This window comes from Gallinula chloropus (assembly GCF_964237585.1).
Source record: "Gallinula chloropus genome assembly, chromosome: 3".
Lineage (NCBI taxonomy): Eukaryota > Metazoa > Chordata > Aves > Gruiformes > Rallidae > Gallinula > Gallinula chloropus.
In genome coordinates, this window is record NC_140087.1 from 66940286 (window position 1) to 66959077 (window position 18792).

Here is an 18792-nt window from a genome sequence, read left to right on the forward strand (position 1 = left end):
CTGCTGTGTTCAACCATGGTCTCCACCAGGCAGAGAGCTCCCCCCTACAAATCTGGTGCAACCCGGTTGGAGGGTCTACCTAGGGATGCTGCAGTTCAGGTCTCTGGCTGTAGGGAATGCCTTAGTCTGCTGCTGCCAGGGAAAAGAGGCAAACACCTCACCTGTGTTAGGTGTGAGCAGGCGGACGATCTGCTTTGCTTGGTAGCTGAACTAAAAGAAGAGCTCGAAAGACTGAGAGCTATCAGGGAATGTGAGCGAGAGATTGACTGGTGGAGTAGCTCCCTGGCGTCCCAGAGGGAAGAGTGCCAGGAAGACACCTCGCAACTGAAGACGATCCCCCTGCCTCTTCCTAGTCAGGTAAATGGGAGTGACCCGAACCCTGAGGAGGGCTGGAAGACAGTCCCGTCTCGCTGAAGCAGGCACTCCCCCCGCCTACCTACCCCACTCCCCCAGGTTTCCCTAAGCAACAGGTTTGGTGCCCTGGAAGTTGAGGAGGAGGTATGTGAGGGGATGAATGCAGCCCCTCTGCCTCAGAGGAAGCGGAAGCCTAGGGTGAGGCGATTGTCTGCACACCTTGAGACTGCCTCTGTTAAGCAAGAGAGAAGGGTAGTTGTGGTAGGGGATTCCCTCCTCAGGGGGACGGAGGACCCCATATGTAGACCCTACATGCAGGGAGGTGTGCTGCCTCCCTGGAGCCCGGGTCAGAGACATTACCAGAAGGTTCCCAGGGCTGGTAAGATCCTCTGACTACTATCCATTATTGATAGTTGAAGTAGGTAGGGATGCAATCACATAGTGTAGCCTGCAATATATCAAAAGGGAATTCCGGGACCTAGGGCACTTTGTTGAGGGGGTGGAGCCCAAATAATATTTTTGTCTATCCCTACTTGTGGGAGGAGGGGTTCAGAGCAGGTCAGGAGAACCCATGAGTTGAACATGTGGCTGAAAGCTGGTGCTGGCATAGGAACTTTGGGGTTTTTGACCAAGGGATGGTGTACTCTGCCTCTGGCATGATTACTGCTGATGGGGCTCACCTGTCCCAAAGAGGAAAGCGGATCCTTGCCCAGAAGATGGCAGGACTCATTGATGGGGCTTTAAACTAGTGAGGAAGGCAAAAGGGGATATCACAAAGGCTGCTGGGGTCAGGCAAGTGCTTTGGGAGTCACAACGTGAGCTGATGGTGGAAGAAGGTAAATGCCAACAGCACAGTGATGGACTTGGGGATGTTGTTCCACGTGATAGTAGGAAAAATTCTGTGGATTGCCCTGAGGACTCCTCAGCGGAGCCACCATGAGCCAACGCTGTGCCCTAGTGGATAAGAGGGCCAGTGGGATCCTGGGGTGCATCAGGAGGAGTGTGGCCAGCAGGTCTAAGGAGGTGATCCTCCCCCTCTACTCTGCCCTGGTCAGGCCCCACCTGGAGTATTGTGTCCAGTTCTGGGCTCCTTGGTATAAAAAGGACAGGGATCTCCTGGAGAGAGTCCAGAGAAGGGCTACGAAGATGATTAAGGACCTGGAACATCTCCCCTATGAGCAAAGGCTGAGTGAGCTGGAACTGTTCAGTCTAGAGAAGAGAAGACTAAGGGGGGACCTAATTAATGATTGTAAATTTCTTAGGCATGGGATGCAGAGGGAATTGGCCACCCCCTTTTCAGTGGTCTGTGGAGACAGGACAAGGGGCAATGGCTGCAAGTTGGAGCACAGGAAGTTCCGCACCAACATGCGGAAGAACTTTTTCACAGTGAGGGTGACAGAGCCCTGGGACAGGCTGCCCAGGGAGGTGGTGGAGTCTCCTTCTGTGGAGATACTCAAGACTCATCTGGACACCTATCTGAGTGATATGAGCTAGGGAGCTGCTTTGGCAGGGGGGTTGGACCCGATGATCTCTCGAGGTCCCTTCCAACCCTTTCGATTCTATGATTCTAAATAGCGCTTTTTTTTTTAAATTGCAAAGTGCTTTTTTCCCTGCTTCTAGCATAAATAGATATTACAGGTTAATTACATCATAAGTTAAATATATTCATGATAAAAACAAACAATATATACAGGTATTGTGAATGCCTTATAGAAAAGACCAGAGTGATGTACTAAGCGTCTCAGATTTTATAATAAATTGGCAGATGCTCCAATTAAGCTGGAACCTGATGCTGCTGAGCGGTGACTTCTGATGTGGATCGCCATTTCTTTCTCAGTCTTGTAACAGATGGCAGCTAATCCATTGCAAGAGCGAGGGAAGGCAGCATGTCCCTCTTAAAAACAAAGCAAAATGAAAACCCACAACCAACAAAACAACTATGAAAGCTTCAGGAGAAGTATCTTATAGGGTGGGTGTTAAAAGGCAGTGTAGCTGTCATAGGTCACACCTTGTTGGGTGTTTTTTATGGGGATTTGTTTCTGGTTTGCTTTTCTCTTGACGAGACACAGGTTAAGGAAGATATGGCGATATACCTGCTGAGGGTTGAGCATGTCGTAGTGTTGCCTTCACTCCCTTCAAAGCAGCAAACCTGCTTGTGTTCTCTGTCTCTTGTGTGAGGTGTGTTTGGTTTGGGCTAATTCTTGTGGTGTTTGTCTGTTTTCTGGTGTTGTGTATCTGATGGTTTATTTCAGGTTGCTCCCAGTGTGACTAAGATTGTGTACTTCAACATCTGCCTGGTCTAGGGGAAGGTGGCAAAGCCTGCCAGTAGCCCTCATCTGGTTGAGGCAGCAGGTCTTGTATCCTCAGCAAGCTGACGGAGTGCAAACTCATGGGTTTTTAGATAAGTGATACCCAGTTCTGCAGACAAGCAGTGTGAAGCACACAGTGTGCATCCAGCCAAGAGCCACACAGTGTCACCCCCTTGGCTAACGAGAGCAGGATCGTTATTTCCTTGAGCATATGGAGTAGAGCAGTAGGAATGCCATGCCAAGGGCAGTCAAATCGAGACAAATCCCAAGGGTTTTAGCATCATCTGCACTTGACCTGGCTGTGCTTTGTATCAGCACATGCTTGGAGGCAGCGTGTTCATTTAGGATCCATTTTGGATGAGAATGAAGATGTCGTGAGGAAACCTAGCCACAGTTTCCTCTCCACCTTCTATCCTCTCCTCCATATTTAGCAACTGTTGTCAGTTAAGCAATGCAAACTTGTGGCGCTGGGATTTGGAAAAATAGGTGGAAAAACTCTATCGCATAGATGGATAGATCGATAGAGAGATAGATTGATAGATAGATCGAGAGAGAGAGAGAGAGAGAGAGAGATGATATATAATAGATATCCACCTATTAAAAAAAGTGTTTGGGAAGAATCATTGCTGCTGCTGCGCAGGGAAGAGGAATAAATGATCCCTTACAGCCCCTTGCAAAGCAGTGGACATCAGTCCACTGATGCTTCAGAAGAAGCTGCAGTTGCATTTTGAAGGATTCCTTCCCAAATACAGACTCCACCTGGGAAGACTCCTGCTCTTGCTGCTGCCACTGGCATACCACTGTGGCTGGCTAGTGCTGCAGACCCTGCTTTACTGGTGCAGCATTTGCCAGTTTTGCTTCCTCATCTGCGGTATGGAGGTGGCAGATGAGCTGTGGATGTTGCAATGAGCTGGGGTTCCTTCTCACAAGTTTCAGCCTTGGCTGAAGGCATGCCATGCTGGCCCCAGCTTTTCTGGTGAACAGACCATCAGAATAGCAGTATCATGCCAGACCCCTGCTCCAGGGTTCCAAGCAGTGACCAGCTGGGTTTTCCTAGGGCATAGTGGGAGAAAAGACCTGGCAGGCAGTGAGAAGCCTCCTTGTTATCCTGTACTAGTACTGCATTCCCAAAGGCTCTCCTGGTTTCCTCTGTCACACTGTTAGCAGTCCATTACCCTCCAGCTCTCTGGGGAGAGGAATCTGGGATAAGTGGTAGGCACTTGCAAATTGAGTTTTAATGAAAGTTGTCAGGTTATTTCCATAACCCATCTTTGTTTTCACTGTCCCTTTACAGTCCAGTGTTTGTAAGACCCTGGAGATGCAGACTTTCAGTAGGCTGTTAAAGAGTAGCTTTAAGCAAGTTTTTTTCCCTTTTGCTCCTCTTGTTTTCCCTGCAGTCAATTGCTTCAGCAGACATGGATTTGAACCAACTGGAGGCTTTTCTCACTGCCCAAACGAAAAAACAAGGTGGCATCACATCAGATCAAGCTGCAGTCCTTGCGAAGTTTTGGAAGAACCACCGAGCCAAGATCCACGAGAGCCTGATCAGTCAGAGCCGCTGGGATAACGGCTTGAGAAACATGAACTGGCGAGTGGATCTGAAGTCGCAGTCACGACACGTCGATCAGATAAACACTCCTGTTGCAATAGTCGAAATGGAACTGGGAAGAAACGGGCAGGTAAGCTTTCTTTTGGAAAACAGATGAGCCTTGTATAGCAATAAAGGCATGCTGTCTTTAGCTTTTTCCTAGCCTTAAAAAAAGCGGAGTTTTTGGTGCAGGATCTTGAGATTCTAAATAATTATATTCCATTAATACTAAATGGAAAAAGTCCTTAAAAGTTACAGTGAGCACATTTGAATAAGCACATTAGTAAGCAAATGGGTAAATACCCATATTCATTTAAAAAAAGCCCTTAACTGAGAACCACTGGTATATTTCATAAGGGAATTAGTGTCTCTTGTTTGGAAGTTGTTTTTTCCCTGGTAATGGATTATTGTGGTCATGTCAGTTGGCAAGTACATTTATATTTCTTTCATAGAATCACAGAATGGTTTGGGTTAGAAGGGATGCCAAAATGCATCTAGTTCCAACCCTCTGCCATGGGCAGGGACACCCTCCACCAGCCCAGGTTGCCCAAAGCCCCATCCAACCTGGCCTTGAACACTGCCAGGGAGGGGGCAGCCACAGCTTCTCTGGACAGCCTGTGCCAGGGCCTCACTCCCCTTGATAGTAAGTATTTTCTTCCTAATGTCTAATTTAAATGCAACCTTTTTTAGTGTAATCTCATTACCCCCTGTCCCATCATTACACTCCCTGATAAACAGGCCCTCTCCAACTTTCCACTCCTTGTTGACTTCTCTATCACTTGGCGATGGAAGATATCATGGATGCACTGCAGGAGCTTTCCAGATTGCTTATGCCCTGCCATGTTGTCCCTCCAACAGATATCAGGGTGACTGAAGCCCCCCATGAGGACCAGCATTTGTGAACATGTAGCTACTCCTATCTGTCTATAGAAGCCCTCATCCACTGAGTCTCCCTGGTCAGGAGGCCGTTAGCAGACCCTCACTATGGTGTCTTCTGTCTCTGCGCTCCTTTTAATCCTGACCCATATTCACTCTTGGTTGGCCCCTCATCTAATCCCAGAGGGAGCTGCATGCACTCCAGCTGGTCACTGACAATAGAGGGTGACATCCCCTCCTTGTCTCCCCTGCCTGCCTGTCTTCCTTAATTCCCAACACATTGCTGTGATGGCCCTTCCCCTTATAGCTCTGTCAATGAGCTCCGCCAGCTCCTGGGCAAAGTCTATTTTTTCCCCTCTGAATTCATCAAACCTGGTGCTGTACAGGCCATTCCACTCTCAAAAAAGCCAAAATTGTCGTGGTGACACCAGCCACAGAGCCAAGTGTTAATGGATGGTGTCCATCTGATCCTCCCAACATTGCTGCCCACAACTGGAAGGAGGAAGGAAAAAATAACCCCCATGCAGCAAGAGAAAGGGGATGTGAATACACATTTCTGAGGCACTGTAACTTTTCTTACAGAATAGCCCAGCAACAAGACCATGACGAATTATTTGAGCAATGCAGCTTCCTATTTCAAATGTACCAAAGGGAGTGGTTGTGTGAAAGTGGTTTTTAAATTTCCATCGGGCAGAACTTTTGTCTCCTTTGCTGAGGGCAGCACAGTAGTGAGCTGTCAGCAAGTCTGACACCCAGAGCGAGGAAGGGTATTAGGCAGGCTGGTACTTAGAGAAGTAATCACGGAGTAATTAGAATTTTCAGCACTTGAGTCAAAATTGGCTTTTTTTTTTTTTTTGTAAGGACCTGCGGTTTCACATAATTTTTAGCTTTGGATTAAATAAATTTTCTGGCGCAAAGCTTTTGGCTAAGGCAGTCTGCAGCATGTGATACACTGAGGTACAGGAGCGGGGAGAACCCCAGGACTGAAACTGCAGCCAAGTGGGTTGCCAGAACAGTTCATCCAGCTGTCAGCATCTTCCCTCAAGTGTTTGGGGACCTCCTGGAAAGAGGGACCTCCTGGAAAGGTGGTTGCAGTGACTTGACTGTTGGAGGTTGAGTGAGTTCTTGTACACTGCATCCAGCCCGCAAACTTAGAACCATCATGTTTTATAGCCTTTATCTATAGCTTTTATTTTTACTTTGTTGTTAGCACATCTATATCTGTCTGAAGTATCAGGTTTTGTAGCACATCAAATACACGTACGCTGGTACCTTTCAGAAACTTAACAGAGAGAACATCTTTTGTGAAAGGTTGTCAGTCATAGATGTGATTGCAGAAGAAAGTGGGCTGATGATTCAGGAGTAAATTATTCAGAACAGACTTATTTTCATTTGGACATTTGATAACAGGGGAGTGTACAAATGCATTGATGTGTAATGAATTGACATTAATATTTCAGAGGCTTCAACAGAAGCAAAGAAACACTAGGTAGAAAATGTACCTTTCCAGAATTTAAAGTCGCTCTGGTTCTTCTTGGTGTCTCTGGACTGGATTTAGATCTCTGCCCGCAGAAAGTCAGGCAGTTTGGTGGGGTTTGTCTGCTCCTTCTGCTTCAGTAAGGGACCTCGCTTTCTGTCTGCCATCACTGAACATTAATCGGTGCATTCTTTCATGATGGAAAGATTGTATGTGTAAGACCTAATATGGGTAGAAATGGGGAACTTGAAGTGTCTGATTTGTAAATGTCAGTAGACTGAGTTTCATGAATTAGGTCAAATTTCATTAATGCGTTCTGATGGAAGAGGCATGTTTTTGGGGTTGAGAATTGCATGCGTTGATTCTTGCTGTCCTTGGTATTACTGAAAATAGGAGGAAATGAATTCTTTCCTCTAGGTGCTCTTAAAAACACTTCTAATGAGAAGCATTGAGAAATACTGGTGCTCCAAGCTTTGGGAAGTTCGGTTCAGGATCTGTGGCTTGCAGTTTGACCTCTTGTTCTTCAGTAAAGATTTTACAGCTACATTTACAGTTTCATTTATGCTGGTGATACAGTCTTTGTACATCCTGGTGAAAGGCAGATGAACGTGCTAGCCATCAAGTACTCTGCTTTGAAAGCCCTTTTTCTTTAACAATATGACTAAAAATAAAATCCTAAAGCAGTTGCACTTTAGCCTGCATTTGCCTTCATCTGTTCATGATATGCAGTGCTCATCGCTGCCGGTCCGTTCTTTCCTTTTGAACAGCCTACCTTTTCTTTTGCACAATGATTTTATCCTCCTGTATCTCTGTACCTTGCTGGTTTTCTCTTAAAACGTCTGTAGCTCCCTGCCCCCTTCTTTACATCCTTTTTAATCTTGTTCTCCCTCTCTGAGCATCACTGTAAAGCTCTTTTGGCATGAAATTTCAACCGGACGCAAATCTGCCGGGAGGGACAGCGGAGTGGGCTTGGAGAGGTGCCCTTCTCCTGCCCTTCCTGCCCTGCTGCAGCAGTGCTGCTCCATATGGTGAACGGTCACTGCTACGCAATGTGAGGTTACCTGCAGATTTCAGTCACGGATTTCTATCTGACCTTGTTGCTGATAGAAAATAAATGCATTGGGTTTTGCACTGCAGCTTGGTGTCAAGACGTGTTTAAACTTGTTTTGTGGACTTTGTCACATTATTTTCCCTATGAGATATGCCTTTCCTTACGGGTGGTATTCTTCCCCCTAATATTCTCAGCTGATTTGCCAGTAAGTTTTATTTTCCTGCAGCATTACATATGTTGCAGTTTAATATCCGAGACTGATCAAATGTTGTGGATTAGCCTGAGTATTTGCTCTTGGCTTTTATGCTTGAACTTACTTACAGAGTGAGTATTTTCACATGCATTTCTTTTCAGTGTTTAAGATACCAGTAATCCATGTAATAGCATTTTTATTGAAGTTTTGTGGGATGTTAAGCATGTTTTATGAGCAAAGAATATTTTCTACCATAATTTAACATGAAGTCTGGGATTCCACTGCAGGATTCCCATAAAGACCTGAGGAAATCGCATCAGGATTATGGATTAGTGGATTTTCTCACAAAGTATTGTATGTGTCTTCTCTAAAATGTCTTCCCATCAGAGGTATCCTAAAACTTAGTGGTATATGGTAGTGGTATGTGTGTGTGTATATATATATATATATGTCACTCTCTCTTACCCCAGTATACAATAGATAGTTCTATATAGCAAATGATGAAGCCACAGCATATGTTACCAAATTTGGATCATTCTTCTCAGTTTAAGAGCAGCCTCTTATTCCATGCAATTTTTCTGAAGCCTGAAACCATCAGGGATGTTTATCTACATATAAACCAAAATTTTTCCTTTAAAAAAACAGACAGGCCTTCATAACAGACTCTTGATAAATTGACAGTCTATTAGACAGCTAGTGCCAACTGTATTTTGATCGTTACTTTAAACAATCACCAGGGAGATAAATACTTTCTGGTGAAAGGAATTACTAGATGAAATGACCCTTTGCCACTGCAAGAGCTGAAGTGATACTGAAAAAGTAAAATGGTCATCTCAGGATTCACCTAGGGTATATCACATATGCTCTCTGCGAATGGATGTAGAAAATAATAATAATTGAGAAGAGGAAGAAATTCATAATGAACATAGACAATTGTCAAGTGTTGCGCATGGGAGGTAGAATGCTATCGGGATTCAAAATTTTCATCAACTTCCAGTTTTTGTGACTATGAAGATTTTAGTTCTTTCAGTGTTTGGGGAAAAAGTGAAGTAGGTCTTGAAGTAAATTTGGGGAGATCAGAATTGTTTCTGACATGATAAGTTTGTATATTCTACACAAATTCAGGTTGAAACCTGTATCAGCTGTGCTGTAAACAAATTACAAGCTTAATTCACACACGTTGACAGATACTAAAATGGAACATGCTTTCACAGTGTAATAAAACATCTTATGATTTAGCTGTTATAAATCTCATTACTTTGCTAGAATTACAAACTGAATGCCACAGGGGATCTGTTGGTGTTTTGCACGTTTTTGTAAGCATGGGTCTCTTGCTTTCCCTAGGCTGTGGTTATCTCCAGCAAGAGCTTTCACAGCTGAAGAAAGGTCAGATCGAGAAAATGCCACGGGTAAACTCATGCTGTAGGGAGGAAGGATTACAGCTACGCTTGCTTTTGCCTCTGCGTGACCCCAGGTCAGCCTGCTTCAGAGCTATCACTGATAATAACTTCAGATAATGGACTTCCAGTCTTTTTTATGTAGGATGTATTCTGAAAAGACAGACTACCTTTGGGAAGATATTGATAGTGGCAACGAGATGCTTAGGGAGATGAAGAGCAATTCTGGGTACCTGAACCAAAATAAGGGCAGCCTGGCCTGTGGAGGGGAAGGAAAGCAACCACCAAACTGTTTTTCCTTTCCAGCCTTAATCCGTTTTAATCTTTGTAGTTATTAACATTATCGGAAATACTGTTCTGGGCAAAAATGGGAAAGCACGGGCATTTAGAAGCCAAATTGATCAGGTTAACCAGAGTGGCCTTAATACTTCTACGTGATTAAAAAAATATAAAACCCAGTATGGGTTTTATATTGTGGCCAAGCTGAATGTAATCACTTGAGCTTTTGTTCACCTTGGAAATTTATGAGCTGGAGGGAACAGTTACATAAGGCAGTACAGTGCAAAAGCAAATAAAAACCAGGGAGGGCAACGGGTCACTCAGCACAGAGAAAACTGGAACACAGTTGACTGACTTAATTCAGTTATTTCCTTAATCCTCTGCATGGCATACTCCCCAGTCCTTTGCTTTGACAGTTCAATTTTTGTCACTTTGTCCTGGAAGCAAAGTGAAACTTGGAGAACAAGAAAAGAACTGTGTTACTTGTGGCCATTGAGATTTCTAAGTGTAAATATGCTACAGAGATAAGAGCATTAAATTGAGATAATAGTTAAATAACTGTCTGACTTGAATTGCCACTTCTCCGCCATATATATTTGACTATTTTTAGATGTGTACCTCATCTGTTCATCCTATATGAAGCAAGGATATTCTACAGCTAGTGGTGCTAACAGGCTTCAGGACCTTAAAGGGACCTTAAAGAGCATCTAGTTCCATTCCCCCTGCCATGGGCTGTGACACCCTTACTAGACCAGACTACTCAAGACCCCATCCAACCTGGCCTTGAACACCTCCAGGGAGGGTGCATCCACCACCTGCTTGGGCAGGCTGTTTCAGTGCCTCACCTTCACCCGTAGTGAAGAATTTCTTCCGAATATCCAATGGAAATCTACTCCTTTCCTATTTCAAACCATTCCCCCTCGTCCTATCACATGCCCTTCTAAAACGTCCTTCCACGGCTTTCTTGTAGCCCCATTCAGGTACTGGTAGGCCACTGTAAGATCTCCCTGGAGCCTTCTCTTCTCCATGCTGAACAAGCCCAACTCTCTCAGCCTGTCTTCATAGGAGAAGTGCTCCAGCCCTCTAATCACTTTTGTGGCCCTCCTCTGGACCCATTCCAACAGTTCCATGCCCTTCTTAGGCTGGGGACTCCAGAACTGGGCACAGTACACATGCATGCATGTGTGCTAATTCCTCATCAACTGTTTTTACTCTGGAAGTAGTTAAATAGAGAAATTTAAGTGAGACGTAAATATTTTTGATTGTAGCTGAGCAAAGAGTATTATGTGGAGAATTCTGGATTAGTTGAAGGTGAGCTGGGTGAGGATAGATGTTATCATAACGATGCATCAGCCTAAATTCAGGTTCACTCCCAGACCCTTGAAATTTTTTGCCTGCTTAGAAAAAGTACTGAGGTTGTGGACATTATGACAGGGAACTTGCCATCTGTTATGCATCTCGCATGACCAACAACTAATTTGTGATCTAGCATCAGTCTGGCATTCTCATGCAGCAATGAAACGCCATGTAGCTGTGATGAAACACCTTCCAGAGCTGTCTCCTGCACCCTTGGGATGCAGTTTGTGATAAGGCTGAGACTTGGGCACCCAGGTTATCTCCAGCAAATGCATTTCATCACTCAGTTACACCTTTTTCTGGAGTCAGCACTACGCATTTAGGAGTGAGTCAGAAGGGTCTGATCTTCTTGTCCTCGTGCCCCTACTGAAAGCATTTCTATAACTTTGCAACCTTCTTAGCTAATCCTGCAGGGCAGGAGCAGGTTACCCTGAGAGTTTGCGGAGTTGCATGCTTTGAGATCTTCAGGAAACAAGCAGGATAAAATCACTGTGGTCAGTCAGTGTCTTCCCATAACAGGCCTGAGCATTAAGCCTGCAGGCTTTCAGGTGAAAGGGATGGTTTCATGCTCCTTGTTTAATCCATCTGCTGTATGCACTTCAGAACCGAGCCTCACGTGGAAGATGGAGCTGAGAACCTGTTTCTTTTGCTTTTTGTGCTTTAGTACAGTCTGAATACGGGAACTTCTGCATCAGGAAATCGGGAGTTCAGTTTCAGCAAGAGAAGAGCAGTTCTTTGGGAAGTGTGACACTGAATGTTGTGCTTAAGAGGCAGGAAAAAAGCTGACTGTGTTTAAAGATAACACCTTGCAGAGGCTGGATGCAATGATGGCTGATGAGCTTCCACACCTCTGCAGCTCTGGCTGTTTTCTAAGAAGAAAGTTCCTGTGTTGCTAATGAGCTTAGAGAATGGTTTCTTGTGCTTCCTCATCATTTTGCATTAAATGGGTGATTCAAAGACCCTAAATTGCATAACCTCCCCATCACCACAGGAATGGCTTGGTTTGAGGCGGGTTGGCAGAGCAGTTTCAGCGTGAGGCTTGCACTACTGCCATTGTGTAAATAATCACAGACAAGTCCACTGTCCATGCAGTCCCTCCCCACCATGGAGCTGGAGCTGTATAGAGATCAATTGTGAATATGCAGATTAAAGCATTACATTTGCACAAGCACATTATGTACAGACTGGTGCCATTTGGCTGCGCGACCCTGCTCTTAAATGAGCCTCATCAGAGTTTCTGCCTTCTGCAGAGCATGCTGTCTGGCCTGGGTCACTGCCGGAGGGTGGAGGAGCAGCTCTGCATTTCCCACGTCTTCTAACCTCACTGCAGCAAAGCCAGGCTTTAATTGAGGCAAAATGTAGCTTAAGGTTTGGAGAGGTGGAGATTTAATGTATGAAGGAAAGGTCTTTGCAGATTTTACTTAAGGTGAGGTAAAACTGGAACGGAAAAGGTAGATCAAATAATGCCACTGTTTTTCATTGTACTTGTACGAAGCCTGGAGCAGGAGGCAGAGGGGACCGTGCTTGACCAATGTGATCAGTTCTTGGCTTATTAAAAAGCAGCTTTGCAGTGTTTGCACATTAGGTCTGTTGGCTGCTCTGCTGCCAACTGCTGAAGACCCAAAGAAAGCATTCGCTGGTGTGAGGCCTCCTAGGTGTAAATATATAGGAGTTAATGATTTCTTCTGATACTGCCCACCTTTTATTAAACCAGCAGCATGTGGTTTGGCTGTGAAAGCCAATGCATTCTGTTTTATGAAATAATTTATCTCAGGATAAATCCCAGAATAAATATATTTTATGAAATATATTTACCCCAGGAGGCCTTCAAGGAAAAGAAAACGTGGTTGAAGGACCAAAAACTGTAATCTCCATTAATATCTTTTCAACAAAAGTGAAGAGTTTTGCTTGGTTCTCATGAAAATGTTTTTCAAAAGCGGAATTTCTTTCCTGTAAAGTCAAATCGAAACAACTAACCTCTCTGCATCTTTGCTCTGGTGTTGCTGGCCATCTTCAGAGGACTTTGGATGTGAACAGTAGCAGGTAATTTGTTCTTAGAAAACTAAGGGGGGGGGGGGGGAAGCAGTTGCTATGAACATAAGTGCCCACTGCATTGGCTGACAAAGCATCTTGTTTTTACAGGCCCAGCCTAGCCAAGTACATTTAAAATTGTTGTTTTGCCAGTTGGCCAGGCTTCCCACTCTTGACAGTGTGCCACGTTGCCACTGAAGAGCGCTTTGGAGATCCTTCCAGGTTTTTCATGGTCTCTCTTGAGATCCCTGAATATTAGTGTTCAGGGGTGTGATTAAGAACAGGTTTTTCATAGAAGAAATCACAGAACATTAGGAGTTGGAAGGGACCTCAAAAGATCATCTAGTCCAGCCCCCCCTGCCAGGGCAGGATCACCTAGATTAGGTCACCCAGGAACACATCCAGGTGGGCTTTGAATGTGTCCAGAGAAGGAGACTCCACAACCTCTCTTGGCAGCCTGTCCCAGTGCTCCAAAACCCTCACAGTTTTCCTTATATTCACATGGAACCTCCTATGCTGCAGCTTGAACCTGTTGCCCCTTGTCCTATCATTGGACATCACTGAGAAGAGCCTGGCTCCATCCTCCTGACACTCACCCTTTACATATTTATAAGAATTAATAAGGTCACCCCTCAGTCTTCTCCAAGCTAAAGAGGCACAGCTCCCTCAGCCTTTCATCATAAGGAAGGTGTTCCACTCCCTTAATCATCTTGGTGGCCCTGTGCTGGACTCTTTCAAGGAGTTCTATGTCCTTCTTGAACTGAGGGGCCCAGAACCGGACACAATATTCCAGGTGTGGTCTTGCCATTTCTTACTTTAATTAGGAAGAGCTGCTGCAGGAGAATGTATCAGAAGATAAAGAATTGGAAAGCTGGCATGGAATTGTGGAGAAATGCTTCTAACTTACACTCTTTGTTGCTCATTCATTTAAGTTCTTTTTAGTCTGACTTTATATATGATAGTTTTATATATATACACAGACAGAGTCTTCGTAAAACCCGGACTCCAGCTTTGGCTGTGCAAGACTTGATCCAACAAAAAACCCCACACAGTCCACAGTAGCAAAGCAAAAGTCCCTGCAAACTGTAGCATGAAACGTGCTGTTTCTCTGCATGTCTTGGGTTTTTTGAGGGAAGAGCAAACCTGTGTCATTTCTTTTGAGCAGCTGGTATGGTATCTGCCGGCAGCTTTGTTTTTTCACCTTTCTTCACAAATTGAATTCCCACGTGGTGAGAGGTTCTATTAGTAAGTTAGGCAGCAGAAGGCATGGGCAACAGGAGAATGCAATTCATAAGCAGTTCTCCGTAAAACCGTTCTATCGAGGAGATCTTTCTCTTCTAACTTCTAGCAAGCTGTTGCTTTCCATCCTTCTAGGGCTTCTACTCATCTGTCTCACTCTAGTGAAAAATGGAAAAAACATAAACATCCCTCTTTTTTCCTTCCTTTTCCTCTTATCGTTCCCTTTACAAAAATGTCTAACAGAGGGGTTTCACTGGTAGCTGCTGGAATTTGTTGATGTACAAACCTGGCCTTGGCAGTTGGTAACTGAGTGTTAATGCTTTGGCATTAACGAGTTCCCTGTACAGAAATGTAGTTAATCAACATGTGAAATGTTTGGAATACTAGCACTGTGTCTCTGTAAAAGCAAACTCTCATTCCTGCTGCAGATGTTGTATCTGCTATCAGTTTATGCTACTAGCAGTGCTCACTAGGGACTTGTAGATGCCAGCAAGAAAAAGAATCTGGGAGATATTCAGGCCCCTTCCTAAGGGAGTAAGTTAAGACTCTCTTTGCAGATATCAACTTCCACATTCTATATGTCAGGTTTTCAGCAGGTGGGTGGTGGGAGTTTGCACTAAAGAAGCTCAACCATTTCATCTACAACTACCTGATAGGAGGTTGTGGAGCAGTGGGGGCTGACCTTTTCTCCCCAGTGACAGGTGATAGGACAAGAAGAAATGGCATCAAGTTATAGCAGAGGAGGTTTAGATTGGATATTAGGAAAAACTTCACAGAGAGGGTTGTTAGGCATTAGAATGGGCTGCCCAGGGAGGTGGTGCAGTCTCCATCCCTCATGGTATTTAAAAGCAGTTGGATGTGGTGCTGAGGGACATGGGTCACTGGTAGTATATAGCAGGTTACGGTGACAGTTGGACTTGATGATCGAAAGGGTCCCTTCCAACCAAGACAATGCTATGATTCTGTGATCTGCATTTACAGGTTTGCTTACCTCCCTATTACATGGATTTCTCTTACGGGTGCACCTTAGTACATTGGCCTTTGCTTTCTCATGTTAAAAACATAGTCCAAACAGAAGGCAGTAAATAGAACTACCATGAGGGAATCACATATTTGGGTTACAGGTCTTTTCCTTGCAGTGATGTGGACTTACCTTTGCTGCCTGCTCTCATCATTGCACTACCCTGGTAGTTACTCATTTACAGAGTTGAAAGTCAAAACTGTCTGAGTGAGTCCAATTTTTTTTTTTTTGTGGTCAACACCACCCCACCCTCATTTTTTTCCCAAATTATTTTCAATCTGGATCAATTTGTTGAAGGGACAAGGTCAGGACAAAATTGAGCAAAAGGAATGGAGAACTTTGACATACCCTTTTAAGTGCAGATATTCAAAGGATGACCTGTTTTCAGTCCTAGCTGGTGGTCTCTGAACGTGAGAAAAAAAGCGGCTTTCCATGAGCACTAAGGATAACCTTTCCAAAGTGTTGGTGTTTCCTCAAAGAATGGAGGAGGAATAGAAAATGAGACACACGGCTGTTGGATGAGTTTGGGATTGCAGACCTAATATGGAAAAGTGTAGAAAAGGTATCTGATTTGGAAATGATCTAAAATGGTATCTGGAGGTGGGAACCTGCTAAGATTGTAAGAACAGAAGAATCTTCCTATTAGCAAGCTAGCAGCGTTAGTATTCTTTGTTTTTAGAAAACTCCTCAGCTACGCATTTATAACAGTCATTAAGGAGAAACATGATTGAAATACTTGTCTTATTACTTGTCCAATTATTTTCTCCAGTGTTAAGTGGGAAATGTGGCAAGCTGAAGCACTGAGGTGGCTGAGTTGCCTGGAGTGATGTTAGAAGTCTGGGAACAGGGAGGAGTAGAGCTGAACATCAAGTGAGTCTTGACTTAGTCACAGCTTTAACAAACTGGTTTGTTGGCATTGTTTGTCATTCAGTTGTTACGAGAAGTTGACTGCAGACAACAATTTAATCATTAAAAGAGCTTTCCCTGCTTCCTTGCATGCCTCTATTTTTTTTTTAGGTTTTTTTTTGCTTGTTTTAAAAATAACTTACTGAGGTGGTGTGTGGAAGCATCAGCTTCCCCTTCTTTCTCTGAAAGAATATAGCTGGGAGAAGATCTCTAGAAATTTGGTTAAGACCTGTTGTTATCCTCATTGTCCTGTTTTCTTACTGCTTTAAAAGTTGAGGAAATAACTACCTGGAACATAATTCCAAGAGCAAGTCCTCTTCATTTAGAAAGAGTTTCTCATTTTAGCTTATAAAAGATACAGACCAACCCTTTGATTAAGGAACTTCCACAAGCTGTCATTTTGCCCAGACCCTGGCACAAGGATTTTTTTTTTGTGTCTTCCTTTAAAATTTTCAGTTGCAAAACTCCATAGAGATAATCAGACATGCAAATCTTATATTTATTTTTAGTTTGACTCACTGATGTATATTCATTAATATGTTAATAAGACAAGGAAAGTGTAATTTAAATTGCATCTAATTAATGTGGTTAATAAAGGCTTGAAATATAGTCCCACTTTTAAAAGCAACCATACAAATGATGCTACTTCTTTGGGATCGTTTTTCCTCAGAAGTCATGAGGAAAGTGTAAAGCCTCTTGGTTTACAGTGACAAAATTGAGTTTGTAGTGGTTTTTACTCTGACCCTGCACATCCTAAGCACCTCTGTGGTGAATGTTAGTTTCTCTCATATGCATTGTCACACTCCTAATGGTTAAATGGCAATAGATCATACCAGTGGAGACCTAGTGAAGGTTATGGCATTGTAATTTGAGTTCTCAAACTATGTTAGGTAGAAATAGATGGGCAGAGACAAGATGTTCCCTTTTGTTCAGATATAGCTAAGCTCCACCAATGCAAATCAGAGATATGCTTGCCCTATATTTAGTTTGCAGTGGCCTAACCAAATGAGATACTAGCAAATTACTGCTGGAATTAGAATAAATTCTCCAACGGTTTCTGAACCTTGGTTGAACATGCAAAGCTGCTGTAATACCTATTTCTTTAAATCTGAAGTGATATTTCAGCGCTTACAGGCAATACACTTTCAAGTCAATTGATTCCATTTCTGTTGAATCACTTCCAAAAGCAGAGCTGTGCTTTAAGAACTATTAAAAAATCATTCTATTTAACCTGTAAATATGCCACAGGACGTGCGAAAATGAGTTTGATAATGGCTTTTTTATTTTATTTCATTTTTAAGATTTCAGTCTGGAAGGCAGCATCTTAAAAGAATTCGGCATTGAGGAGAGCCTCCAGCATATCCAGTTACATGGGCCCAACTTACTTGGTCTGAAGTAATGAGGCATGACAGATCATGAGTGCAGTGCATCATGTTCAGTACCAATAGCCTCTTTCAGAAAATTACATTTCTGCTCCAAGCAGTCATTTTGAGTTATCTGCAGCTAATTTTAAACTGCATGCTTTTATGGAAATGGAGTGCTTGCATTTCCCAGTAAATATCACCATGATGCTCAGAGATGACTATAAAGTGCAACTGTCTGGGAAAAAGCTCGAGTCTGATCAAACTTAATTAGTCTGGAACCTATTCCTGCCTACAGATATCTTGATTATACAACGAGAACAAACACTACACTTGACAGAATTGGCTTTTGTGATACCTACTGCTGTGAGGATGTGAAAAAGAGCTGTTGATTCACATGCTCTCTCAAGCTGAAGGTGCAGGCACTGGCAACCATATCTTCCTGTATTATTTCACTTCTTCCTGACCCTTTCCACTAGAAAAGATGCAAACTGAATCCAGTCAATTCCTCTGTGCAGTAAAATGCCCTATTTCTTGTAGCTATTACTGTCCTGTGGTGTTTAGGTCACCATTGTTGGAGCTTAAGCAATGAGCCATGTCTGCGTCCAGCCTTGCTGAGGAGCTGTTTGAGGGAGTGGTAAATCTGGTTCCATTGGACCACTCCCTCAAAGCATCTGTTCCACCAACTCCGAAAAGAAAAGAGGTGTTACTAGCTCAGCTCTAGGGCTGAGCTGAGCTAGTAACAGTGGATAGAGGTATTGGAGGACGGTGGATGAAATACAAGTATGGGGAGGCCTGGCAGATTGATTACATCACCCTCCCACGAACCCGCCATGGCAAACGTTACGTGCTTACGATGGTGAAGGCAACCACCGGCTGGCTAGAAACACATACCCCATGCCACTGCCCGGAATACAATCCTGGGCCTGGAAAGGCAAGTCCTATAGTGACATGGCACCCCAGAAAGAATCGAGTCAGACAACAGGACTCATTTCTGAAACACTCTCATAGACACCTGGGCCAAAGAGCATGGCATTGAGTGGGTGTACCACATTCCTTATCATGCACCAGCCTCTGGGAAAATTGAGCAATATAATGGGCTCTTAGAGACTACCCTGAAAGCGATGGGTGGTGGGACATTCAAACATTGGGATACACATTTAGCCAAAGCCACGTGGATAGTTAACTCTAGTGAGATAGATCCCACCCTTTGTCTGAACCACATAGTGGTTTAACAATGGCTTTAACCAGTCTTCCGAGATGAACTGATGGATAAAGCTTTGTTGCTTACTGCAGCTCAGGGCAGGTAAGGCAAACTGTCTCAGCTTTTTGTTTTCTAGGAAGCAAAAACAGA

At 43.8% G+C, this 18792-nt stretch overlaps 1 protein-coding gene across 1 annotated transcript in view; it reads left to right on the forward strand.

Moving 5' to 3' along the window:
* The window catches only part of COMMD1 (copper metabolism domain containing 1), a gene marked incomplete at its 5' end in the record, with an annotated part of 92455 nt that overhangs the window by 26861 nt on the left and 46802 nt on the right, over positions 1-18792 (forward strand). Inside the window, one exon of the mRNA XM_084262039.1 lies at positions 4061-4342. Coding sequence (XP_084118165.1) covers positions 4061-4342 — 282 coding nt within the window. The remainder of the gene's footprint in view (positions 1-4060; positions 4343-18792) is intronic.